Source organism: Nelusetta ayraudi, unplaced genomic scaffold, assembly GCF_046127955.1.
Source record: "Nelusetta ayraudi isolate G7.1 ecotype Tasmania unplaced genomic scaffold, CSIRO-AGI_Nayr_v1 ptg000011l, whole genome shotgun sequence".
NCBI lineage: Eukaryota > Metazoa > Chordata > Actinopteri > Tetraodontiformes > Monacanthidae > Nelusetta > Nelusetta ayraudi.
Genome location: NW_027466061.1, coordinates 4580801 through 4607455, shown reverse-complemented (window position 1 = coordinate 4607455; position 26655 = coordinate 4580801). Strand labels below are relative to the sequence as shown.

Genomic DNA, 26655 nt, shown 5'->3' with positions numbered 1-26655 from the left:
ACATCACGTGGAGGACGAATCTGGTGCGTAATTACGCACGGCGATCCGGAGCTTCTTCTGGATCCCGTGCACTTTCGCATTTTCTACACGCGGAACTGCACGAGTGCGCGTGTATATATTTACGTACGTGTGTGTTTGTGTGAGTGAGTGTGTATGTGTGTGTTCATTCGGGGCGTGGCTACCCAAAAATAGGATTTTTTTTTTCTCTCTCTCTCTCTCTCTTCTTCTTTCTTTTTTCTCCTCCTCTCTGTTCTTGCGTGTGTCGCTCCTCTTGAAAGCCGCTGCCGGCTGGAAGTTGTCTCACACTCCGCGGCTCTACAGCTCGCTCGCTGTCGATGCGCGATCACCCCGGAGCGAAATGCGGATTGAAGGAGGTGGGTGACATCAATGTTGCGTGACTTATGTATATATATATATGTATTGTAAATCTTTTTTTTCCCCCTAAAAAAAACCCCGAATATTGGTCATTTTCTTGTGCAGGTGTGCAACTTCTGCAGCGGCTATTGCGCTGCATTTAGCGGCGATGTGACAACTTCAGAGTGGCGCCCGGTGTAACAGGACTAACTCCTTGCTTCCAACAGATGGCTGGCGGTGCAGATCACACTCGTGGATTATTCCGGGATTACAGCGGAGAGACTTCTTTGCTCCTTCGGGACTAGGAGTCGCGCCATGACTTCAATGTCTCCGAATCCACCTCTTGCCAACTCTACGGACATAAAAAACTTGTACATCGGCATCGAAACGGTCATTGCGGTCCTCTCGATATCCGGCAACGTACTGGTGTGCTGGGCCGTCGCCATCAACAGCACCCTGAAGAACGCCACCAACTACTTTCTGGTGTCGCTGGCCGTGGCCGATATTCTGGTGGGATGCCTGGCCATCCCCTTCGCCATCGTCATCAGCCTCGGTCTCCCCCTGGACTTCTACGGCTGCCTCTTCATGGCTTGTTTCGTCCTGGTACTGACTCAAAGCTCCATCTTCAGTCTTCTCGCCATCGCCATTGACAGATACCTGGCCGTCAAAATCCCTCTCAGGTGAGCGTGTTTACACTACAGTCAGTGCTGCTATGAAAGCTAATAAAAACGTGCCCTTTCTGCGCCCAGACACCCGGATCAAACTGTGACAGCCGTAGTTTAAACACTCATTTATTGATAGTCGCAGTCTTGTTGGGTCCATTACTGGAACTCTCTCATCTGCCCTGTTTACAGTGAACTGGAAGAAACATTCTCAAAGATTGTCACACTATAGAAAAACTTTAGTTTTCCATCTCTCTTGGAAAACAATTTCAGGGAATGTTTTCTGTCTGAAGCATCTCACTTGATTCGATTACTACAGTCAAACAATAAAGACTTTAGTTGCAGCTGATCTAAGCAAACACTGTCAGGAGTTGCGCTGCATGTTCGCAAACATGGCGATGATGACTTGGCTTTGCCAAACCAAACAAGTCACGACTCTGAATATTTGAATTATTGTAAATCATTTACCTCAGCGGAGATAAATGTTGGCAAAAGCTGCTACCGTTTCTCACGTATAGACTTTTCTAGTGAGTCAAAGGGAGCAGCTGCTGGATCAATGACTCCCTCGGGGTGACTGACTTTTACTGATCCATAAGCCAAAGGCCAGCCAGCTCTGGTTCGCTCCGTCCGAGCTGGAGATAAACAGGTTGGGACAGCGGCATTATGGCTTGAAGCCTCGCCAGCATTGGCAAGGAAATCTTTGAGAAACTTCTTTCTGGTGTCTTTATGATCTGTTTGCAGAGTGTCATGACTGATTCAAAGGCATCTGCCTGTAGTGGCAGTGATGAGCTGTCATTTCCATTCCCATCAAAGGATGGCAAGAAAGGGCACTTTGACACAAGGCTGCCTGCAAAGCCCAGTTGTGTTTCTACTTTTGACCTATAAACTGAATAGAAACCCTAATGCATCTCCTCATGTAAGAGAACACATACTTTCATTACCGTTAAGCCAGCGATGCTAAATGTGAGATTTGACAGCTGCCCTCATAGGCAACTTTGAAGTATTTGTGTGTGTGAGTGTGGGTGTGTGTGTACTTAGACAAAGAAATCTTCATTATTATTATTAGTAGTATTATTATTATTATTTTATTATTATAATTATAGATCATTATAAATATCATTAATTAATATTATTATTACAGAAGGCAGAAACACAATCTTATAAGCTCACAGCAAGCTAATGCTGTGTGGCAGGAGTGTGAGGAACAGCATGCGAAGCGCACTAAGCAGCGCCGTCAGTCTGCAACAGCAACATTGGTTTGACCTGAGCATGATCAGAGCCCGTGCAATTAACTCCCATCAATAATCGCACGCAACACTTTTTTTGAAATGCAGATTGTTTCATGCTGCACGAACAAGATGTGGGACTTTAGCATCGGAGACACGCTGATTGGTTTTTCATTCTACACTGTGTCTCTGTTGGTTAGCCATCCTTGAACTCAAGTCACAGTTTAGAGTCATTAGACCTTTTCTATATCACCCAGTGTGCGGCAAGTGAAGTGGGAGTGAAAGACCAAAGCCAGATGTGGGAACTCCCGTGAGATGACAGAGCGACACGCCTCCCTTCAGCCTTCTGGCCAGGCCAAGTGTCCTGGATGTTTGTATTCTTCAGATAAAGACGACATCTGGCTTTTCTCTTCACTTTGACCTGACGAGATCAGGGCTGACCTTTACCTCAAAGGTTTGACCAGGTTGTGACAAATGGCAGCACCTCAGAGTGTCTTGTCCGATTGGCCAAGTCAGCCTCGGGCCTCGTGGTTCTCGAAGACGCTTTCTGAGGCTCCTTTGTCTGTGTTTCTGTCTGTGTTGGGGGAGAAGTGGGCGTGTGCTCAGATTGGCAGTTCCATGAAGAATGAAATATGGGTGAGGCGGTTTGGGAGGGTGAGTTGGGTGAGAGTTAAAGGGCCAGACATGGTAACGTTTAAAGTTTGGATATTGAAAATCAAAACCACGTGGAGCCATGTGCCGAACTGCAGGCTTGAGGCGTCATTCTCAGACTTTGACTCGAGCCCATTTCACCCTTTGTCCGAACAGCTTCATCCTGTCCCAGGGTTGTGTGTGTTCAGCTTTAGGGGAAGGATGTCCAGGTGCCTGTAGCAATAGAGGGATTACGGCGCCCTTTATACGGAGGTTTCCTAGTGGCACACTTCAAACATGGTGGCACTACCAAGATAGTTATTCTATCCAGTTGAAAATTGCTACATTTTATTTCTCTTGCTTTGAAAATTTTCTATAAATCGCGGCCCACTATTTTATTGAAATTTAAAAGAAACTGCTAATAGCCTGCTGTTGTAATACGGAGTTACCAAGGTAACAAAGTTAACATTGTGAGAGGTGTAAGAAGCTGTCAAGTTACCAGAGACTGTCGGTTATTGAGGTGCTATAACTGTAACTTTAGTTCCAATGGTCAGAAGTGAGTCACACTTATAAAAATACTGTGAAGACAATAAAGGTTCAGTTGTGAGCTCAAGAATAGAGAACCGGTGTGATGTGAATTAATAGACTGTGAGGCCAGGACGATTGTGTCTTAATAATAAAAGATGTCAAGTATAGATAGAAAGTGAGATACCAATAGTTCCTCCTGCAGGTCAAAGCTATTGTGAAGAGCAGCAGGTGTGGGTGTTTGGCAACACTTTGACTTCATCAGGAGCTTTTATCAAGCAAAGGTTTTGTAATGCATGTTTGGCTTTTGGCTTTTGCCTGGGGGAATGCACTAAATGGGGAAGTCAGAGGTACTGATCCTAGCCTATGACAGGGAGGGAGGGTAAAGGTTTGGTCTAAATTAAAACACTTTGTGGCATCTCTGAAATGCCCCCGGCACCCTGTGCAGTGAGGTGTGTTGATTGTGAAACTCCTTGAAAAGCCACAAATGATTGTTTTGATACGTGGGTTTGTATGCAGATGAAAGGAAGGAGACATTAAAATAATTTTTGACTGAGCCCAGGCTCGCTCTCCTCTATGGCCTCTGGTCTCATTGCTAAGTTAAAGGGAGGGTTCAACATTTTGAACCTATTGTGGTTATGCCTGTTTTCAAATAAGTAAATGCATTCCCTTTAATTACCTGCGCCTGTTGTTTTCAATGCAGGGGGCATAGACGCTAGCTTATCAGCAAAGGAAATGAACGGTACAGTTCAACCTCCCTCAGAACTCATCGAATACACATTTTGAATTGTACATCCCCTGTTTGTTTTCAGTGCAGGTTGTCACATGTGAATTGTAGTTTTTGTTGGATGACTCTGGGACCTTCCTCTGGGCAATGGCAGCCATGACATGTGTGCTGCGCCATGTTTCGCCCTTGGATCAATAGCAGAGGCGCACAGTTTCGTTTTGAAAACACGGAAACAAAAGCCTACACGGGGCAATCTAGGTCAAAATGAAACATATATCATAATCTCTTTTATCTTAGGTTGTGAGGAATCTAACTGCAACATCTGCAGCACTCAGAATAGTGGTGTAGGTGGGGTGAGCCAATGAAGGGACAGTAATGCAGAGTCCATCGCAGGGCTCGGATTTGCTGCGCAGTCTTGGAAGAGCTGTAAAATGACAACTGTGTGTTTTTGTGAAATGACCCAAAGGAGAGTTTTGTTAATCAACATGTTTTTCTTCATAGACAGAAGCTTGACTAAGCTTGAGTAAAGGGCTTTGGAGCGAGAGGGATTTAAATGCCTGTTCATTCTGCATAATTAGAAAGCTACAGTCTGTATGCAAGTGTGTGTTAAATTTCGTGACATTTGGAACATGTTTAGTATGTAAACTGGGAGAGGACATTGTACTGGCCTGTACTGTACTGGGAGAGGACAATGACGTTTTTGTCAAAGCTTATCATGCAAATAGCGCACTGCAGGTTTAAGTGACGTGAAAAAAGTACATGGGTGAATTGTGAGCCCGCAATGAGACAAACACGTGAGTGTTGGTTTGTTCATGACTGAAGCTGATGTGGGTCTTTGTGCCATGTCTCTACAACCTTTCTAGTGGCTGCTCGGGCCACTTAAGTGTTTTGGGGTTTCTGTAGGGAGCCCTAAAGAGCCATTTTCTCTTAGTTTAATGACATTTTTTTTGCCAAATTTGGTGAGTTTTGAAGCATGTTCAGGGGGCCAAATATTTGCGGAAAAGGTGATAGAACTATAATAGGTCAATGTCCAAAAATTGGAAATCGACGTACTACAGTGTGTCGTTTTTTGGGGGGCAAAAAAGTTAAACAAAACAAAAGAAAACTTTGATCGAAATCACCATCTATAATAGTTAAACATGAGATGGGTTGGTAAAATGCAGAACAGAAACTTGAAAAATCAACAATGTTGTTTTTTTCAATGGCAAAAAATACTTTAAACAGCTGGAAACTAATCAAAATGACTGGCCTATGAAGAACTGACTACTATAGTATTTTGTTTTTGATGCAAATACTCAAAACTTGTTTGAGTAAACAGCTGGACACAGTACCACCTCAGACAGTGCCGTAGTTAGTAGCTTGGTTTTTGGCACAAATAAACAAGGTTCTGTGTCTTAAAAAAAAATCATCATCGCTGTCCACAACAAAAGTCCACAAAGTCCACCATGATGTTGGCTTCTTCAACAAATGTATTGTTTTGATGACGGGAGCAGCTGCACTAAACGGGCTTTTGAACTCACTCCAACCCAGCTGGTATGTCTGGAATGTAGTTCCAGCTTTGCATTTGCCTTGAAAACAACTCTCTCTCGTAATGTCACATTACGTTTTTTAGCGTGCTGAATGTGCAGGTCACCACTCATCGACAAGAGGATTGTGGCAATAGGTGAATTTGCCAAAATGTCTGAACTGTCCCTTTAAGAGGATGGTTTATAATCACCCCATTTACAATTGAAGTCACAGTGTGGCCTGATGGAAATGACTGCAGTATAATCAAGGTTTGAATAAAACTTTTCTGTTTTCTCCAATCACACCTGTGGAGAAGCGTCACTGCAGCAGCGATATCATGGTGTAGATGAGTAGACCGGGTGGTTTGACACCAGTGGCGGGCTGGGAAAGTCGTCCATCTTCTCCATGAAAATATACACAGAGATTATATCCAAGTTTACTTTTCCTTCATCTGTCATAACACTACACGCATGATTACATCTTGAAGCAACAAGTTTACCCCAAAAAGAGACTTCAGCCAATAATCACTCGCCAGCATCAGCTGGTGGAAAGTCAACCAGAGGTTCCAGCTTTTCTCCTCTCACTACCAAACAGTTTTGGAGAAGTTTATAGACACAGCCAAAGTAAATAGGCATGGTAAAATGCGAGTAAAGAATATGTGAGTAAATAAACACCCTTAATTAATTTCACTTGCAAAATCAATGTTTTTCTCGAACCTGGTATGTTTGAGGCTTGAAATTAATTTGGATGGACATGTACATACATTTTCTTCATGTTACATTATTTACATTTATATTTTATACATTATTTACCTATTAGAAGATGAAACCTTAACTAAAACTGAGCCCGATTCTTGTTTTAAAATGTTTGTAGAATAGATATTTTTAACCCAAAGTGGAATCTGAGAGTTTGTGGAAACTTTGAATTTGAAAGTCTTTTTGAAAACACTAGATTACAGTTTACTGGGGGTGGAGGGCTCTGGGTTTTCACCTGGGTTTTTTTTAAACCTGGGTTTCCCCCTCATGGAAAAGGTACACAGATGATGATGACATGAAGAGTCATTGAAGCCTCAGAATATTATTTTTCTGCAAATATAACTTCTGAAAAGCTTCGATCCAGCTGTGTTGTCAGCATGGCCACCACCTCTTAGACTGAGTTTTGAACGCAACATATAAGAGGCTGCCTACTGTGTGTGTGTGTGTGTGTGTGCGTGTGTGTGTGTGTGTGTGTGTGTGTGTGTGGCCTGGCTGAGGTTCATATCCCCCCGGGGCGGAAGCGCAGCGACAGACAGGAGAGAAGGGATGTATGTAGAATGGAGCAGGGGGAAGAAAGCAAAACAAGGATGGATGCCAGCGTGCTGTCGTCATGCCAGAACTAATCCATTCAGCTGCTCGCCCGCTCGCCCTGCCTTCCAACACACAGGGGGGCGGAGCCATGGGAAATTGGCTCCGAGTGGCCTGCCGTGCCTGTGAGTGACAGAAGTGGCGGAGGAGTGGAGGCGGAGAAGCGCTGTTTTATTCATGAACCCATGGGCGACCCGCTTGCCCCCTCAGACGAGGGACAGGCGCAGAGGTGGACCTCATGGCCTACATCAGTAATAAACCATCGGCCAATGGATTTATTATAATTCTGTGACACCAAGTTGCCTTTGATTTTGACCATCCCCTGATGTTCTACACCAGGGGTGGGCAAACCTTTTGACTTGTGGGCCACAGTGGGTTCTAAAGTTTGATAGAGGGGCCGGAGCAGCAGCAGATGGATGGAGTCTTTTAGTGACCCGCCTCATAGGAGAATAAAATCTATCATGGGATTTGTCGTGTTACAACAAAATATCTGTCTTAGAAGCCCCACCTTATTTAGCTCTTTATTGGTATGACTCTTAAAACACTGAAAACACTTACTTATTATTATTATAATTTCTTCAAGTTCGGCGGGCCGGATTAGAAAGTTTAACGGGCCGCATAGGGCCCCCAGGCCGTAGTTTGCCCATGCCTGTTCTACACCATGATGTTGGAGAACTGTCTCTGTCCTTGAACATACTGTGTGTTTGACAGTATTATGAGGCAGTGCCGGGCATACCGATACCAAAACGGAAACTTCTTAAATTTGTATCTGTTTTTTAAAATTATGCTTCGGTTTTCCCTTCAATAAGAAAATTAAGACTTGTAAAGGAAGGAACCAGGTCAAGGCATTTCATTTGAAAAGATGGAAGCATGAAAATACAGTGACGCACTTGCTGAATATAGAATTTGCTGAGCCGTTGTCTTGAAACTATTTCTAAGCAAATGTTGCAAATACAAAATGCAAATAGAATAGATAAACTATTAAGGTTCCAGGTCTTTGCTGCAGAAACATAAAGAACGACTCTCGGCTCAGAAATTTGGATTCATGAAAGAGGCCAAGGGTTGAGGTTTGGTCGGTGTTTAAAATGAACTTAGCATCAGCCCCAGCTTATAAAAAGATGGCCCTGCCCTGTGAGAGAGGAAGTGGGAGTCTGCAGTGCACGTATAACGTGCAAGGTGAAGTGAAACAGCAGCAGCCCAGACAAGGTGATGCAAATGCTGCGGTGTTCAGGGGTCGAGGACAACTAAAGCATTCAAGCTCTTTTTCACACTCAAACGCGTTTTATAACTAGCGAGGCAAGACTGTTGACAGCGGCGTACTTCCCCACCTTGTTCCCCGCTGGCTGTGAGGCACAAAACAACACTGTCACAGCCTTGTGACACTTTCCACTTTACTCCCCGGGTCTGATTTAGACAGAACCACGGCTACAGTATGCATGGTGGAGGCCACTGACCACTGACAGCAGCAGTTCCCAGTAGTTCAACCAATATCTCAGCAGGCTTCGTGTGGTTGCAAAGCCACCTCATGAGCACGACTGCAACGTGCACATCCTTACATCAGCTCAAGATGAGGGTGTGTGTGTGTGTGTGTGTGTGTGTGTGTGTGTGTGTGTGTGTGTGTGTGTGTGTGTGTGTGTGTCTTTGTGGTTGTCGGCATGCAGATGAGTCATGACCACGCGACCGCCCACACAAATCACACTGAGGAAGCTCAAAGTCATTTTGCTTCAAATGCACTTTGCATGAAGAGTTACAGCCAGGCAGAGGCTGGCAGCATGAGTCAGCTCTGCATATCTCTCTCTCTACACACACACACACACACACACAGCCTCGGAGAAACCTGTTGCACGCAGTCACATGCTCGGCTGAAGACAAGACGGCAGGATGGGAAACACCCTGAGTCAGTCCGAGCGGATCACCGCGCCGCTCGTCTCACAGGGAGGAGAGCCAGAGCAGCAACAGACGCGAGAGTCAAGAGCAGAAGTCTCTCAGCAGCCTCTCGCAGCTCTGTGGTCAGCCGGTGTGAAGCGGATGATCTGAGCTGCACACGTGCGCAGGCCTCGCGCCTCAGGGTGCGTTTGCGTTTGCTGGAAGCAGTAGATTAACAGTGGGATTGGAGGAGCTGGTGCTGTGTGTACTCACTTTATGAGCCCACACTCTGAGCACTCATAAATATTCTCACTCTGTGATTGGTCTGCACATCTACTGTTTATTTACTGATTGTGCACTTATGCTTTATAAGTAATGGTTGGTTGGGGTGACGCTAGCCTTCATCCATTCTTTTATATATACAAGGAAAACACAACCAGTAAGTATAGTGTGTACTGATGTATGAACAAGGCTTTATAATTGATTAATAAGATATTTAGCAACACTTTGTAAAGCACTAGAACTTTACTTATGATAAAGCTTTTACATTTTAAACTTTGTTTGGTGTAATGAATGACCTCAAAAACTCTGGTGACAGAAGTTCAGTTGAACCGTTTGGACTTGTGTCATTGTTGGGTGTAGTAAACAGTGAATTCCTCCTTCAGAAAACCCCAAATCATCGGTAAAGGTTTTGTAAAAAGTTTGACTCATTTCAAATATTTATTCACCGACCTGCTGGGCTTTTCACGTCTTGCTCTGGTTCTCTGTCCCGCGTGTCTTTCCAAATAAACAGGATTTGTTTCTTTTTTTTGGAGCTAAAATTAACAAGTAATGAAGCAAATGAAAAACCTAAAGAGTGACTACGGAACATGGGCCAAAATGATCAGTGGGCGAGCCGCCATAAAAAAGTAGTATTAAATTAGCACGTCAATTTGGGTTGATGACAGCACATTAATGACGTGGTTCATCCCTCCAGCTTGTGCTCCAGGCTAATTGTTAAATGTTGGGAGGCTCAAAATCTTTGCTGAGGAGAAGGAAATAGTCCTGATAAACATGTTTCCTGATAATAGTGAGGAAATCTGGCAACCATTTTTGCTAACGTTTGCATTTCGCTCCCAACCCCTGCCGACTATATAACTTGGCGGAGTTGAATAAATGCAACGGCTGCATTTTATCATGCGGGACAGAAGTCTGTCTTCTTCACAAAGCCGTTGAATTCGACGGCATTCTTCTCCTCGCCCCTGTTTCTTCCTGTATTTGTCAGGCTGTCTTCTGGCCTTTTTTTTGTTTTTTATAAATACAAAAGTCTCCAGAGACAGCACTTCCCAGAACTCAGAAGCACACGTGTGTTTCTGGTGCATGTTTTCGTTGGCCTCAGGAGCAAAGTTTTTTCAGAGAGAAGCAGAGCAACATTTTGATGAATAGAATAATATTTATTTAAATAGTGCGGTGGCGCAGTGTTTAGCGTTGCTGCCTCACAGCAAGAAGGTTGTGGGTTCGGTTCCGGGCCTGGGGTCTTTGTATGGGGGGGTTCTCTCTGGGTTCTCCAGCTTCCTCCCACAGTCCAAAATTATGCATGTGAGGTGGATTGGAAACTCTAAATTGTCCATAAGTGTGTGTGTGTGTGAGAGCCAATGGTTGCTTATCTCTATGTGGTCCTGTGATGAACTGCCAACTTGTCTAGGGTGTCGATCTGTTTCGCCCTATGACAGCTGGAATAGACTCCAGCAGACCCCTGTGACAGGAGTGCAGGATCAAACCTGTATTGAAAGTGGAAGGATGGATAAATGGGTAAATAGGTTTTATAAAAAAAAAAAATACAGGGAAATTGATTTTTGCATCTAAATCAAAGTTCTATGAGAAACTTTACCCTTTTAAACGCCGCACATCACTGAACAGCAGGTTTTGCCTCCACTACAAGCTGACACAAGGTGATTTCTCTCCAGGTACAACGAGCTGATGACGGGGAAAACTGCCCGAGAGATCATCGCCGCCCTGTGGATCCTCTCCTTCATCATCGGCCTCATCCCCTTCTTTGGCTGGAACAAGAGACACGAGAGCTGCCCGAGCGGCATCTCCGGCGGCAGCAACACTACGAACTCAGGCCTCCCGGTGGCGCCAGCAGCGGAGCAGCAGCAGCAGCAGCAGCAGCAGCAGCAGCAGCAGCAGCAGCAGCAGACTGAGGGCGGAGTGGAGCTGCTGCACAGCTGCAGGCTGGAGTGTTTATTCGAGAGCGTGGTGGAGATGCCCTACATGGTCTACTTCAACTTCTTCGTGTGCGTGCTGCCGCCGCTGCTCATCATGCTGGGCATCTACATCAAGATCTTCACCGTGGCCCGGCGGCAGCTGCGGCAGATGGAGCTCAAGTGCGTGGCAGCCAACGGCGACAGCCACCAGCACCACCGCAGCCTGCTGCAGAAGGAGATCCGCGCCGCCAAGTCGCTCTCCATCATCGTGGGGCTCTTCGCCCTCTGCTGGCTGCCCGTCCACATCCTCAACTGCCTGACGCTCTTCGTCCACTACCGGGACAAGTCGGACATCATCATGTTCCTGGCTATCGTGCTGTCGCACGGCAACTCGGCCGTCAACCCCATCATCTACGCCTACCGCATCCAGGACTTCCGGAACACCTTCCACAAGATCCTCACCCGCCACATCCTGTGCCGCAAGGAGGAGCTCTTCCGCAGCTCCAACGGCAGCAGACACACCAGGGATAAGATTGACATGACCGCCGACTCCCTGCTGTAGAGCCTCGGCTGGGGTGGGGTGGGGTGGGGTGGGTGGGGGCGGGCGGACGGGCGGGGCTGAGTGGGGCGGGGCAGGGCGGAGGCCACGGTTTTGGATTTTATTTTTCACTGAGGTTCATGTTTACAGAGCGAGGGCGCGGCGTGCGAAGCGGGACAAATGTTATTTATGAGCTGTCCCGAGCGTCGACTGGCGAGTCTTACAGAACTTTTGTATTTTTGAAGGATTTGATGGTTTTATTTTTGATTATTATTATTATTTTATTGTATTTTTTGTAAAAGCTAACTGGATTTGTAGGACTGTGAACAGGATACAGACACAGCTAAATATATATATTAAAAAAAATGCTATTTATCACTCCGAAGCCACACTGTTACAACTTCAAACGCTCCTTTTTTCGTGCTACACTATTTTCTGTCGTCGACATTCAGTGCCAGTGTTGATTAATTAATTTGATACAAGACTTCATATGTGAGAATGCAAAGACAAAAGCTCTGTCTGGCCACATCTGCGCTTAGAGGACCTGGGAAGGTACCAGGGTGGTCGTCTCCACTTTGTGGTTGACTAATTCCTGCTCTTCATTTGCTCACTGTGGAGGAAGCAGTGATGAAAGGTGACCCAAAGCTGCTGCCAGTGTTTTCTGGGTGTTTGTCAACTCAACTACAAGAAATGTGCCCCCACACACACACACGCTGCAAGAAAACGCCAATCTGCAGCCGATCCCACGCGTACAAAAGATCCCAAACGGCAGGAAAATGTATCACTGGAAAGGTAATAAACATGAAATTACAACATCACTTATTTCTCAGTCCCGGTGGCTCATGGCCAGTTTTGTTGCCAGTAGTAATTTGATCTTCCGGACATTAGCTTCAGCACACACCTCTTGCGGTGCTGCATATCATTTCCATGTAATCAAGTCCAAAGCTCAGGAAGGGGGAGAAACGCACTGAGCCCTGAGTAGAAATGCAACCAGTATACGCTGTGACGTTTTGTGAACAGGCTGATGTCGACTCCGATCACTCAGAATCAGTGCAGATAACAATATTTTTCCTCATTCAGTCTCCGGGCACATAAACCCTCCGGTGTGCGGCAAAATAAAACGCCCAGTTGCTTTGCTTGACTTTTGTTGCATTTGAATGTGGTTTGCCTGTGGAGTCCAGCTGGCAGTCCACCTCCACCCAGACACTGTCTCAGCTGACAGCCTGAGGCTTTGCTGCAGCACCGCTTGCACACTCGCACACCTCCCTCTTTGGAGAAAAAACAACACACAAAAAGATGACTGTACGCAAACAAGCTAACAAACTACAAAACTACCAAGCCATCTGATGGCTGCAGAAGTCGCTCTTAAAGGTCCCGTATTATGCAAAATTGAATTGAGCGTCAAGAATAATGGGTCCCCAGCAAGTCTTTCACCTCTTCATTGGTTCCATTTGCAGAGAATGCAAGGACAAAAAGAAAACTGAAAACTGAAACTAAGCACTTTGCGACATCACAGAGGGGACTGGCACTTACTGACGCCTCAGCAAGGTTAAGACCCACAGCCACTTTTGTCCACTGGCAAACAAGTAGGCTGTTAAAAAATAAATAAAAGAGACTGCTTTTTCTTTTAGCTTTAGAAGTACTTTTTCTAAAGGTTCTAACTTACTACTGAAATAAGGGGGAGGTTTTTTGAATGAGCAATTCTGTCATGAGGATCTATGGGATTCTGGGATCTGAGATGGTGGGGGAGGGGGTTCCAAACATGGACATAATATGTGACCTTTAAAGTGAGACAGGTAACACTAATAAAACGTCCTCTGGAAGACTAAGTCTCACCGCCGGTCATCATCTGAGGCTCCGCAACTGCAGCGCCGCTGTCACGCCGCCTGACAATGAAGCACCTGGTGCTCCCCCGCCCCCGAACCGTACTCAGAAAAACACGAGGAGCTCGGCGAAAGTCAACACTGAACACTGAAAACACACACGCATTGGTTGCTGTTCAGCGCAGTGAGTCGCATCAAGGAAATGAGGGTAAAATCAGGCGACGATGACGCTTTAGTTTTGTTTCCCCTGTCGTGTCGGTGTCTTTGAATCACGCGGTCATGGTGTTTTAAGTGTTATTAAGTTGTCTCCTCCGCTTCAGTGTTTCCATTATTCCACATCTGAACAACTTCAAGGGCTAATGTAAAAAATAAAAAATAAAAAAAAATTACAGGAGTGTGCCAAAGCTTTAGGACATTCCAATGGAGACATTTACTGTAACTGCACTGTCATGTTGTCATTTTGTCTTTGTTATTAAACAGTACTGTAGGTGTTCACAGCTCTCTAGTAGCTACTGATTGATGTCAAAATGTTGCCTTTTGATCTTTGTGAAACTGAGGACTGTCGACGTCCGGTTGGTCGAACCAACATTCCTGCCTTTTTATTCCCCCATTCACCCCCCACCCCCGAGTACCAAACTGTCAGTGTGCGACGGTGGCGTCACTACGTCGGGGTAGCGTTCACTGTGATCGAGCTCATGTTCAACCTCCAGAGAGAGCGTTGATTCTTTCATCGGACAAAACTATGACTGCAAGTCAACGTGATGCAACCTGTGTGTACAGTGCATTGTTTGGTAAAATAAAATAAAGGTGACGTTTATATTGTTACGAGGTTTGTCTTTATTGCTGTTGTCTCAAGCACGTGAGGAGATTTGTTAGAAAAAAAAAAAATACATCGAGTGAGTTTTTTTCAGAGTGACAGAGTCCAGATTTTGTGTCCATTTTTCGGCTCAAGTCTGGGAGGATCCAGACGGGCCAGACCAGGTCTTTCTGCCCGTGGGTCACGTGGCCTCGGTCCCACTGAGCAGCATAGACATCTGCCGATTGGACACAGCCTCCTGCTGAGTGACGCCCATGGCCTGACTCAAGTAGACCGCCAAGATGTGCTTGCACTGAGAGAGAAAGAAAAACAAGTTTTTAAAGAACGGTCCGACGCTTCCTCCAGGTAGAAGTAGAAGTTTCTGCTCTGCAGTTAAAAAGAGAAGCGCCGGAGAGTCCCAGGGGGCCGGCTGTGCAGTCGTTAGCATTCCTACGCACACATCTCCATGGCGGCTCTGTGGTTCAGAGAACGTCGACGGGGCCTGAACCCACAGAACGGTGAGAACGAGCCGGGCAGCATTTCAGTCACGTGATGTTTAGTCATCTTCTCCGACTTTCCTCTGGGTTTTGGCTCTGACCTGCTGGGAATTTTCCACTGATTTGTCTTAAATCACAACATATCGGGCAAACCAGCACGAAACCAGTATTTTCTATAAATATTTTTACAAATGAGAAACTGATGATGCGATTGAAGGGATGATTACGCTCCCCTGGGACGGACTGTGTTGAGCGCGGCTGGATTAGTAGATGTTAATGACTCATAGAGTGCATGTGCGCGCACGATTCCCTAGTTTTGTTCCAGCGTTAAGTTGATAATTGACTCGCTTTCACCCCTCCGCTAGTTCCATGAATTACTCATGAGACTTCCTTCCGCAGACAAACCGGGAGCTCCTTCATTTTACATAAACAATGAGTCACATTCAAAAAGGGCTAGCGCGACAAGGATATACAAATGATGTCTACCAGACTGTCTTTTTATATCAACTGCATTATGGGAGAGCATCTTTATCTGTCCTCTGACCTGAAGTCACCCAGCATGAACCTTCTTTGACCTTATTCAGGCAGGCTGGAATCTCCAGAACGACTCCATCAAGGCGGGGTCACAGACAGTCTCCAGAGAGACTGAGTGTGTGTGTGTGTGTGTGTGTGTGTGTGTGTGTGTGTTTGTTTGTGTTTGCAACTTTGCAAAGTGGGCTTGAATACTGATAAAATAAGACAAAACATAATTGAACCCACGCGCTCCTTCAACTTGCACCTTTATTTTTGGTTTAGTGTTGCGCTACAGAAGAAGGCAACAACATCAACTGCAGCCTGATCTCATTAAGCATAAAAGAGGAAGGGAATCATTTCCCCTTCCTGTGTTTTAATTGAACGCCATCAGCTGCGGATGCACAACCACAGTTTGCTGCGGCTCCAAGTCTCTCACACTGGTTTTAGCAGCGTCCTCCAGGGAAAACGGCTCTTGCGATGCGCTGGAGAAGAAACACAGGCCGTCCGCTCAAAGATATTTAGAGCAGCCATTTCGGACGGAGTCCGGACGAGACGCACAAGTGTGTTCCACACACTTCGACATGTTCTTAGTAGTTTTTACGCCCGGGTGATGTGGGTTTTTTTTTGCGTTTGCGTGTGTGTGTGTATTTTGAAAATCTTCTGAAATCTGATTGGGAGATATAAAATGGTTGTCATCCTCAATCACCTACGTGTGAAAGTGGCACTGACGACTCCAATGTTAACAGTATTTGAAACTTTTGGACGGTTCCATTGATTTAATAACTGCAGTGGAACCTTTTCAGCAGGGCGATGGAAGAGTGAGGGGAAAGAGGAGCACATGGAAGCTACTGCTGACCCTCTAAAGGCTGGAAGCAAAGCCAACAATACATCAGCCCACCGTTAATATGACTTCACAGTTATAAAAGGTGGCACATGACCATTACACAGTAATGAGCATCAAATGTGTTTCTTTATGAATTTATACATCATCATCATGATGATGGTAAATATGCCTGCTTTGATAGTGAAAACCTTTGGTTTATTTGGTCACTGCAAACCCCTTATGTTGGTACGCGGTCGAAACCCTTGCGTAACAGCATGTGAAACTCACCAGCAGACTCTCGTTTCTCAGGAGGACGGTGTAGGCGAAGGCCGGACACGGGCAGTAGTGGCAGGAGACAAAGACGGTGTACAAACAGCCGGATCCTCCCGTCACCTGGGACAGTTAAACAAAAACACAAAGCTCACATTTCTGGCAAACATTGGACTGAAATATTATAAAGCTGCTGTCAAAAACAACTGACAGCCTTCTTTCTCTTACGCTGCTTAGTTTTTCACAATTCTGACACACTGTACTTGTTGAACTCAACAAGTTGTTTTAGAACTTGTTTGACACAAGGCAGATCAGAGGGTAATAACAGACCCACTTCCAATGAAATAGAAACTGAAAATGCATTGAAACTGAAAATACAAAATGTGTTTTTGATACTTGTCAAAAACTTAGATTAATAACTTAGAGAGGAAACATACATGTAGTCATAATAAAATGTATCAGAAATCACAGAACACACAGCAGGCGTTTTAATTCTTTTACTCAATGTTTTAGAGAGGTAGCAGGAGCGGGCAGCGACCTCATTAGTTCACATGAGTTATTGGAGAGGACGAGACAGAAAAGATGCATTTTTTAACAGTCCCTGCCCCCCATACACCACCACCACCACCAGGAGACAGGAAAGAAATGCAAGTCTCGTCTTCAGGCTCACGACCCTCTGGAACATTAAACTGCTGATTAGCTCGGCTCTTCACAGTAACAAATGTCTCCTGAGACGGTGCAGCAGGCTGCTTCTATTCACGTCTACACAGCCCTGATACATCGCCCTCACCTGTGACCGACGAGACTGTCGAGCAACTCTCACTCAAATGTGCCATTTTATATTTTCTATAAACAAAGCACAGAGACAATCTGACAGGATTTCTTGCACCTGAGCGCAGACGGAGGAAGCGCCATGCACAGAGCGATCAGGAGAGAAAACAGAAGCCACCACAGTTGTCAGCGTCCACTTCCTGAGCAGCGGCCCTCATTAAGAACCAAATCACACTCGGGCCTTCCTCGCTGCCGTTTGCTGTCATGTGGCTCTGCATGGCAGCGCGGCCGGCCAAGTTGGCCGCGAGCGTCGTTACGAGCCGCCGGCTTCCCCTGCCTGGCCGGGATCCCAGCCACTTCCAAACAACACCATGAATCAAGAGCCAGTCGGTGCAGAGGGAGCAGAGGGAGCGTCGCTCTATCACGGCTACTTCTACTGCAGCAGCAGACAGAAGCCGGACCTGCACCATTAGCTCCGAGGTCGGCGGCGATGGTTGGCTGCTATTACTCATAGAGAATAATAGAGAATAAAATAGAATAATAGAAAAGAAAATGGATGGACGGATGGATGGATGGATGGATGGATGGATGGATGGATGGACGGACGGATGGATGGATGGATGGATGGACGGACGGACGGATGGGTGGACGGATGGATGGATGGGTGGACAGACGGATGGACGGACGGACGGATGGGTGGATGGATGGACGGACGGATGGGTGGACGGATGGATGGATGGACGGACAGATGGATGGATGGATGGATGGACGGACGGACGGATGGATGGGCGGACGGATGGATGGATGGATGGACGGACGGACGGATGGGTGGACGGATGGATGGATGGGTGGACAGACGGATGGACGGACGGACGGATGGGTGGATGGATGGACGGACGGATGGGTGGACGGATGGATGGATGGACGGACGGATGGATGGATGGATGGATGGACGGACGGACGGACGGACGGGCGGACGGATGGGTAGATGGAATGACTGGTGCCTGTCACTGGACCACCAGAGTGAAGGAGGACATCTGGTTGCCTGCCTGACTTCTAATGGGTCAACCAACAATTGGTCAAAGTCGACTTGAATGTGATCCACCATTTGTAGCCTTCACATATGCACACATTCTGCAGTAATGAAAAAATGAAGACTTCACACAAGCATCTGCTGCTACAAAACCAGATGTGTGGTCATCTCTGGTGCCTCATGATGCCCAACATATTCAAAGGGAAAAATGAAATAAATATGTGACTCTTTGGAGGCTCTGTGCTTTATCTTCTGCCTGGAGGGCAAGGAGCTCCTGGAAAACCCTGTCTCATGGATTTGCATAGCGTCGCTCTATCACGGCTACTTCTACTGCAGCAGCAGACAGAAGCCGGACCTGCACCATTAGCTCCGAGGTCGGCGGCGATGGTTGGCTGCTATTACTCATAGAGAATAATAGAGAATAAAATAGAATAATAGAAAAGAAAATGGATGGACGGATGGATGGATGGATGGATGGATGGATGGATGGATGGACGGACGGATGGATGGATGGATGGATGGACGGACGGACGGATGGGTGGACGGATGGATGGATGGGTGGACAGACGGATGGACGGACGGACGGATGGGTGGATGGATGGACGGACGGATGGGTGGACGGATGGATGGATGGACGGACAGATGGATGGATGGATGGATGGACGGACGGACGGATGGATGGGCGGACGGATGGATGGATGGATGGACGGACGGACGGATGGGTGGACGGATGGATGGATGGGTGGACAGACGGATGGACGGACGGACGGATGGGTGGATGGATGGACGGACGGATGGGTGGACGGATGGATGGATGGACGGACGGATGGATGGATGGATGGATGGACGGACGGACGGACGGACGGGCGGACGGATGGGTAGATGGAATGACTGGTGCCTGTCACTGGACCACCAGAGTGAAGGAGGACATCTGGTTGCCTGCCTGACTTCTAATGGGTCAACCAACAATTGGTCAAAGTCGACTTGAATGTGATCCACCATTTGTAGCCTTCACATATGCACACATTCTGCAGTAATGAAAAAATGAAGACTTCACACAAGCATCTGCTGCTACAAAACCAGATGTGTGGTCATCTCTGGTGCCTCATGATGCCCAACATATTCAAAGGGAAAAATGAAATAAATATGTGACTCTTTGGAGGCTCTGTGCTTTATCTTCTGCCTGGAGGGCAAGGAGCTCCTGGAAAACCCTGTCTCATGGATTTGCATATCAAATTCTTGTTCTACAAACAGACCATGTAACTTGTTCATTGGCTTGCAGACATTTTCTTGTGTTTTATTTAGAAGCTCAGGCTGTGACTGTGACTGTTTGTCTGCAATAAGGAGTCAGGAGGATGACCTGATCCACTGCCGCATGAAATTGCACCTTTGGTTAAAAGGTTGGTTATGAAATCTTCATTTAGTCACGAACGCTACCACGGCACTGATTAGATCTGAGCTGGTGAATGATGCAAAATGGCAACTGTACTTGGAAAGGGAAAGGCCAGGCAAAGCTTTTTGTCTTCTACTGATTTCGAGATTTTTCTTTCAATCAATGAAATTTCTCACCGCAAATTGTTTAGTTCATACACAATGAGCCTGTCTACATGTTTAACATCTGCTTTGCAGAATTAGTGAGACACTATCAAAACAGTCACCGTGTTCTTAAGGTCGTTGCTCTCTTAACAGTGCCTTGAAACACCTTCAACCTTTCTGCTGTCAAGCTTGTCGGCAGTCAACGCTGCAAGTACTGCATTACTACCAACACTCCGGTTTAAGTCATTTAATGGAGGCGTAGAGTTGCAATAAACTCTCTATAATGAGCATCAAAAGTTGTTTCCATCAAATGTCACACAAAATTTAAGGAAACCTTTGAAATTAAAATGTAAAAATCTCAAAAATTATTTATTGTAGGTCAGCAAGCAGTGACCATGTGGATTACGGCTCTTGGACCAAGACAACATAATATGGATGGAATGCTTCCAGGCGACATGTGCCACACCACAGAGAGTCAGGCGAGAGTCAACCCTCGCTACGTCAGAGTTAATTTGGCAAAGCCGTTTGGTGCGTTAGCTCTGGTTCCAAACAGACAAAAAACAGCCTGTCAAGCAAATGTGAAAAAAATACTTTCTTTTGAATTACAGGAAGATGTTTTGTGTGGTTCAGCTTCCAACTTTCGAAGACTTTCTATGTGACAGAGATGTGAGATTACTGGTTTCCTAACGGGGCATGAGAGCATTCCAAGTGAAAAGGCCACTGGCTGTTAGATGAGCTAAGGTGAAAAATCCCAGTAGAGAAATGCCAAACCTTCCGGAGTTATTTATTACTTTGGAAAATAGACAGAGAGAGAGAGAAGGAAACCCACTGCACCATGGGAAACTGGGTGTTGGACAGAAACAGCCAAGAGGAGAAAATGTCCATGAAAACTGGACATTTTCTTGGCATGAACAAAGAGCAGCTGCTTCCTGACATGCGTTGACAGTTTGTGGCCACCGGAAAACTGTCACAAACTGCCAGAGTGTATTTGTCTCATCGCCACACCCCACACGACTTGATCTTTAGCTTCAGCTGCCCAGCGCGACACCTCATCCAGTGCTCAGCCACATGAATTTTTTAAAAGATAGGGCAAGCCTCATTCTTCTTCCATATACAGTGAGGCTACGAGGTAAGAGCACAGCTGGTTTCAAATAGCAAACTCAGGTGCAGGAGCTGGCGGCATCAGAACCGTGCAGCCGAGTCCATTTCCTGATGCCACACACTGTTCCGCATGTTTTCTGATATGTGCCGATGTCCCGCTGGACCTTGCATCCTTCAAGCACAACATGGGATGTCAGGGTAGGGTTATTAAGCGCTCACAAGATGCACGCCTGGAGAAGATTCCAGAGGCCTCAGTGTGAGGATGGGTGACACCCTGGACAAGTCAGTGGGGCATCGCAGGACGGCTAGGAGAGACTCGCAACTATTCACACCCACATCTAAAGAAAACTTAGCGTTGCCCAACGTGAAAGAAGCCAGAGTACCAGGAGAGAATCCACACAGATACTGGGAGAACATGAAAACTCTCTTTGCAAAAGCCAAACATCCAATGTCACTGCAGCTAATAAGAAACAGACAGCAGAGTTTAGCAAGAAGACAGGAAGCAGCTTGTCCGACCCTCTCTGGAGACAACAAAAACTCAGCATCTCCACTGAACAGGCGTCTCTTATCTGGATCATGAACCTGCCACTTCCACTAGCTCAGCACGTCTTCAGTCTCATCATTAAGTCTCGTCATGGTTGTAAAACTACTGCTGTGCTCCTGGGTCACTATCATACATGCAACTTATGTCAAAATTGAAAGGTTTCAAAGCGCCAGGTAAACGCTGGAGGACCAGGATGGAGCCCAGAGAGGCAAACACCAACACCTGAGCAGAGCGACCGAGAGATGGCCGCCACTCTCACACTGCACCCAAGTCAGACACAAAACCCTGGCTGTCAACATGGAAAAGAGGGCCGAGGGCCGAGGGCCGAGGGCCGCAGTGCTACACACCAGCAAGAATCCTCTGCTCTAAGCTCTGTGTCATACAGGAATGCTCATTCATTTTCAACACTGGCTGGCTGTAACAGAGATTAACCAACGTGCTTGCAGATAAATCTCAGGCTTCATCAGTCTTCTTAAGTCAATAGATTAGGCTTCTGGTAGAAACACAACAGAGTCTTGAATTGTATGAACATTGGCTCACTGTCCGGTGAATGCTGAGACAAACCAGGACTGCGACAACTGGAGCTCTGTGATGTGTCACATTTTTGTTACAGAAATGCAGAATAATAAATATCTCTGTGTGTTGGATTCTCTTTGATTGTGAAAAACACGTTGAAACACCTATGGATGGGATTTTGCACTAAAAAATGTATTTATTTCTTTTTTGAATGTCTTTGAGTGTCCAAAAAAATGTTTTATAGATTTGATTTATTATAATAAATAAAGCTGGTGGATTGATTAATTGATATAATGGCTGGTTTGTAGTTTCAAGACATTTTATCTTATGGGGACCCGACAAAAAAGAATATATAAGATCACAGAGTGCTTGGCTCCTTTGATTCTGAGTCATTTCCCAAATGTTCTTCTTCTGAAAACCCTTCATAACCTTCCCAGCACACTTGTGGTTGGAGGGGAGACCAGAAGCCCCCTTTGAGAAAGTCCCAACATTTTAAAAAATGGCAAAAACAAAAATAGCCTGTTGATTGACGGGACTGGAAGTGTTTGCCTATAAATCACTACTATTATAGATATATCATCAATAACAAAAGCGATTTTACCCAATTAGGAAAAAAGATAAATCGGCTGTGCTCGAGGACAAGTAGGTAGAAGTTATAACTTCCAGATTCCACCCAAGATTACGCTTGAGATCAGACAAACCCGAAAGGGGCAGTTCAAGATAACGTTGGAGGAAAAGCTTTTATCAAATGAAAAGTGGATTTCAAAAGACTTCCAGTAAGTGCTGCAGGACCACAAAGGCCAAGTGACCTTGTGGGAAGCGATCATCAATTAAAATGTCAGCAATTGAGTTGAAAGAGTCCCAAAAGAACACAACCCATGTTCGTGTTTAGCTGCATTGTGTTTTTCTGTGTTGTTGCAGGGGCTTGAAGGACTCCACAGGAAATATGGGTCACAATGACAACAACCTCAGAAAAATGACTTCTCCCTATGCAAAGTGACATCACTTCCCATCAGAAGGGACTCTTTACTTCCTAGAAAGGTTGAGATCAGACTACTTTACTTAGGCAAAGACAAAATGTCAGACATTAACGGACAGATTTGTTTTTCCCAGAAAACAACTTCAGGTCTCTATATTTATGAGTTAATGTAATATTAGTCCTCAGCCATTGGGGAAACAATTCAATCAGGGCAGAATATTAAAAATATGAATTATTTCTGAAACATATTATTAACAATATCCACAAGAGGAGAAAAGTGCTTCCAACAAGCTGCAGAATTTAACTGATTCATTATTTTTCACCATGTGCGGCACTGAGAACTAACTTCTCTCACAGCTGTGTATCTCACCCCGTCCCAAGTGGTTTCTTCATATAGATCTACTGGTCCAAAATAAACACAAATCCTAAGCAGCTGGAAAACTGACTTTTGAGAGTTTCAAGATTTTTTAAAACTTTTTTAAATGTTCCGTATCTTGCGAAATTTACTTTGCCAATGTTTTACAGGAATGTGGTTGTTACCCTGCCACTGTCACAAGCATGCGAGAACACCATTTCCTCTTTTGCATTTGTTGCCACGTTGCAACAGCACACGTGCGTTGCATTGTGTTATTGTAAAGTGTGCTTCCTGTGCGTCTGAAGACAACGATGAGCAAAACACAGAGTGTAAGTGCACAAACCAGCATTTGTGGATACTGAGTTGGTCAAGTTGTAGAAATTGTTGCTTCATGATTGCAGAGAGGTATTGCTGCACTGGATATAGTTCATGTTGGCACTAAGTTTTAGTGATGACGCATGAGCAAGTGTGCCGTGCTGAAGTGCACCTCTTGCGACTGTGTTTGGGGATCTAAACGGCACACAGTGACTCGTGTGACTGCACCTGAATATGTGCAGTCTCCTTTGAAACTCCGAGTGACGTCACAAATCTCTGACATCCCACAGACATCTCTTCCATATTCCAGACATATGGAGGGTGTAAGAAAGAATCAGCACCAGCAGGGGGCTAAAATCCAGCACTAAAATAGGAGAGACAAGACAGAGAGCTAGTTGTGTGGTTACCTGGAGATCTATAGAGTTCTTTGGATAGTTAGTTTGCTCAAATTGGGTTTGGAAGTAAGCAAAAATGGGTCTGACATAACACCTTTAAATGATGGGTGACGGAGTAAGACAATCCAGATAACTTGTATTTTGTCACAGATAATAATTCTCTCCATCCAAAAATCTGATTGTTCCAACTAGGAGTAAAAAATATTTTGTTACGCAATAATGTTTGTGTTATAGTGTGAACATTTTTTTGACTAATAATAACATGAATAGGTGAAGAACTGGACGAACCTGGAAAGCTTTGCGCCCGCTAGGAGAAGAAAGGCAGGTGACTGAGCGCTGGTCAACCAAGTCCAAGGCCTGCAGTGCACAAGGCCCAAAGACAAACTTCAACCTAAAAGACAAGAAGACAAAGGAAGAGGAAGTGGTAAATAAAACAACTGTACACAGGTGTGTGTGTACTAGTGTGCATAATAATAATAATAATAATAATAATGATAATAATAATGATAATAATAATAATAATAATAATAATAATAATAATAAGAGGCTAACAAGGCAGAGTGTGTGGTGTCTGAATGTGTTTTCACAGTTCCATGTTCTTATTAGAAAAATATATTTTCTATCAGTCTGCACAAAGAACAGTATACTGATCAGGATCACGGGGATGGCTTATTTATCATTTTATTGCACATTCATATAAAAAGAACATTACACCACAACATCATGCCACCGCCTCTCCTACACTTTGTGATGGGACTGCTGGAACCTAACCCAGCTGTCTTGGGGAGGGGAAGATGGGTCAACACAAAAAGGCAACCAACCATGCACACCTGCACTCACACTGATGGACAATAAAGAGTTGACAGTTAAGCTTAATCTACGTGTCTTTGGACGTTTGCAGGATTAAACAATTTCTAATTTTATGAGAAAAACAGTGAGGACTGAAAAACCTTGATGTGTTTTTGCATTTAATGAAGGGACCCCTAAAAACAGTTTCCTGAGAACCAAAGAGGATGTGGTCAGGTCGCCAGTGAGCACAGTCAGTAAACTAAACTACTCTGCCAGGAAATGTCTTAAGACAGCACAGCACTATGACGTGCGTATGATGTGTCTCTGTGCAGCGTCACTTTGGCAGGTCCAGACTATGAAAACATCTCCTTTCTTCCTATTGTTGTGGTTGTGTGTTCTGGTCGTCATCCAACTCCTGTTCTGAATTCAACTCTTTTTAAGACCTCTCCTTGCTTTTAGTGAGAAATAGAGAAGGAAAATTGAAACTTACGCAATGAGCAGGTCATCAGGAACTGAGGAAAGAGGGGGAAAGTACTGCAATCAAAAGGATTTGCGCTATATTTATGCAACAAGAAACACGATTGCAACACCCAGACAAAATCTCTAACAAACACAAACTGTCCATGTATATTCATAGTAATTAGACCCAGGATGACCAAATTAGTTGTGTTACACATATGCCAGGTTATTCACAGTAGATTTACCACGTTTCGTTTTTGTTTTGTTTTTTAAATATCAGAGTAAAATATTTTGTCAAAGTCTCTGTATTACTGCATTCATTCAATATCATTAATATTTCTACTGCAATAGAACATTCAATACGCTGTCAATAAAAAGGAAAAAAGGCAGCAAAAAAAAGTCTCCCTCAGACTCCAGTGACAGTGAAATTGGTATTTTAGATCAGGAAGAGGAGCCCCAATATTACATAAACAGACCACTGCTTTTGATTTAGTGATGCAAAATTGCAAATTGGTCAGTCCCAACCCTTGACTTGTGTATGTACAATCTAACACTTTGCTTCAGATAAATATCTGAAAAAGCAACAGGTTCATTAATTTTAAGTAACATCAATGTAATGATAAAGTCTCGCGAGCAGAAAAACTTACCATTAACGACTGACAGCCCAGTAAATTCGATGCAAATTACATTTCTTTTATGTATTGAGAAGAAACTAAGGTCATTTTTATCTAGTTGGCGTAGGCTAAAAAAAAAAAAGAAGAAGTTGAGGTTTCAAGTGGTTCCTGTCTACAAAATTGATGTCTGGTTTCAGGTGAGGCAGTAGCGCCTTCCTCAGGAGAAAAGTTGAACTACGTCAAATGTAAAACACTAGTGGTGGTCAAAATATTGCAAATATTGCTAGTTTGAACGCAAAAGTCAAGGCCCTTGACTATTGCGATGTTTTCTTAAACTTAACAATGGCTTCTTTTATAAAATCATAGACACCTGATGCTATTTATTTTCTGTGCAAAAAGAACTCCAAGTTTACGTTAGCGACTATGTTAGCGACATTTAGCAATTGACGACTCCTAGCTAACTTTGCTACACGGCTAAACGGTCGTATCTGCGTCACTTTCCCGCTCTTGTCTTACTTTGTGAAGTTTCCTCGTATACTTTCCTAATGTCTTGGAAAAGTTGCTGAGCCACTGCAGGGAGACACGTTTGCATCTCTGAAGGAATACAAACAAATGTTTCAAGAGGAAGTAATTTATTTAACTTCCGGCTAAAAGGGTCCCTGGCCTTTTCCAAAATAAAAGGTCACAAGTACCGCCTACATCACCAAAGACGTAGCTTTGGCGTTGCATGACAACGTCGGTTGTCATTTGTAAGGGACAGTCACATTACAACATTAGAGGCAACACAACAGGAAAATGGTCAGTTTCACTTATACTGACATGTCAATTGCCTGCAGTCAATTGCAGAGTAGGTTTGTCAACACTTCGAAGGGCAAATTGAGTTTCTGATTAGATCATTATATGATGTCATATTCTGGTTTGTTTAGTATAGTCACTGCAGCATGTAAACCTCATTAACTCACA

General features: G+C 44.9%; 2 protein-coding genes across 3 annotated transcripts; one reads left to right on the top strand and one right to left on the bottom strand.

Annotated features, from left to right (window-relative positions):
• Positions 1-35: 35 nt before the first annotated feature.
• Positions 36-14211, top strand: adora2b (adenosine A2b receptor). Of its 2 annotated transcripts, none has more exons than XM_076020189.1 (3): positions 36-374; positions 582-1034; positions 10786-14211. In XM_076020189.1, exons 2-3 carry the CDS (start codon positions 670-672, stop codon positions 11585-11587), a joined length of 1167 nt encoding a protein of 388 aa, XP_075876304.1. In that variant the 5' UTR covers positions 36-374; positions 582-669; the 3' UTR covers positions 11588-14211. The 2 variants fall into 2 exon arrangements, with proteins under 2 accessions (XP_075876304.1, XP_075876303.1); XM_076020188.1 differs by having other exon boundaries at positions 481-1034.
• Positions 14200-26364, bottom strand: zswim7 (zinc finger, SWIM-type containing 7). The gene is made up of 5 exons (XM_076020194.1): positions 26209-26364; positions 25110-25131; positions 24119-24221; positions 16304-16408; positions 14200-14495 (listed from the first exon to the last, which is right to left on the bottom strand). Exons 1-5 carry the CDS (start codon positions 26282-26284, stop codon positions 14385-14387), a joined length of 417 nt encoding a protein of 138 aa, XP_075876309.1. The 5' UTR covers positions 26285-26364; the 3' UTR covers positions 14200-14384.
• Positions 26365-26655: the final 291 nt, after the last annotated feature.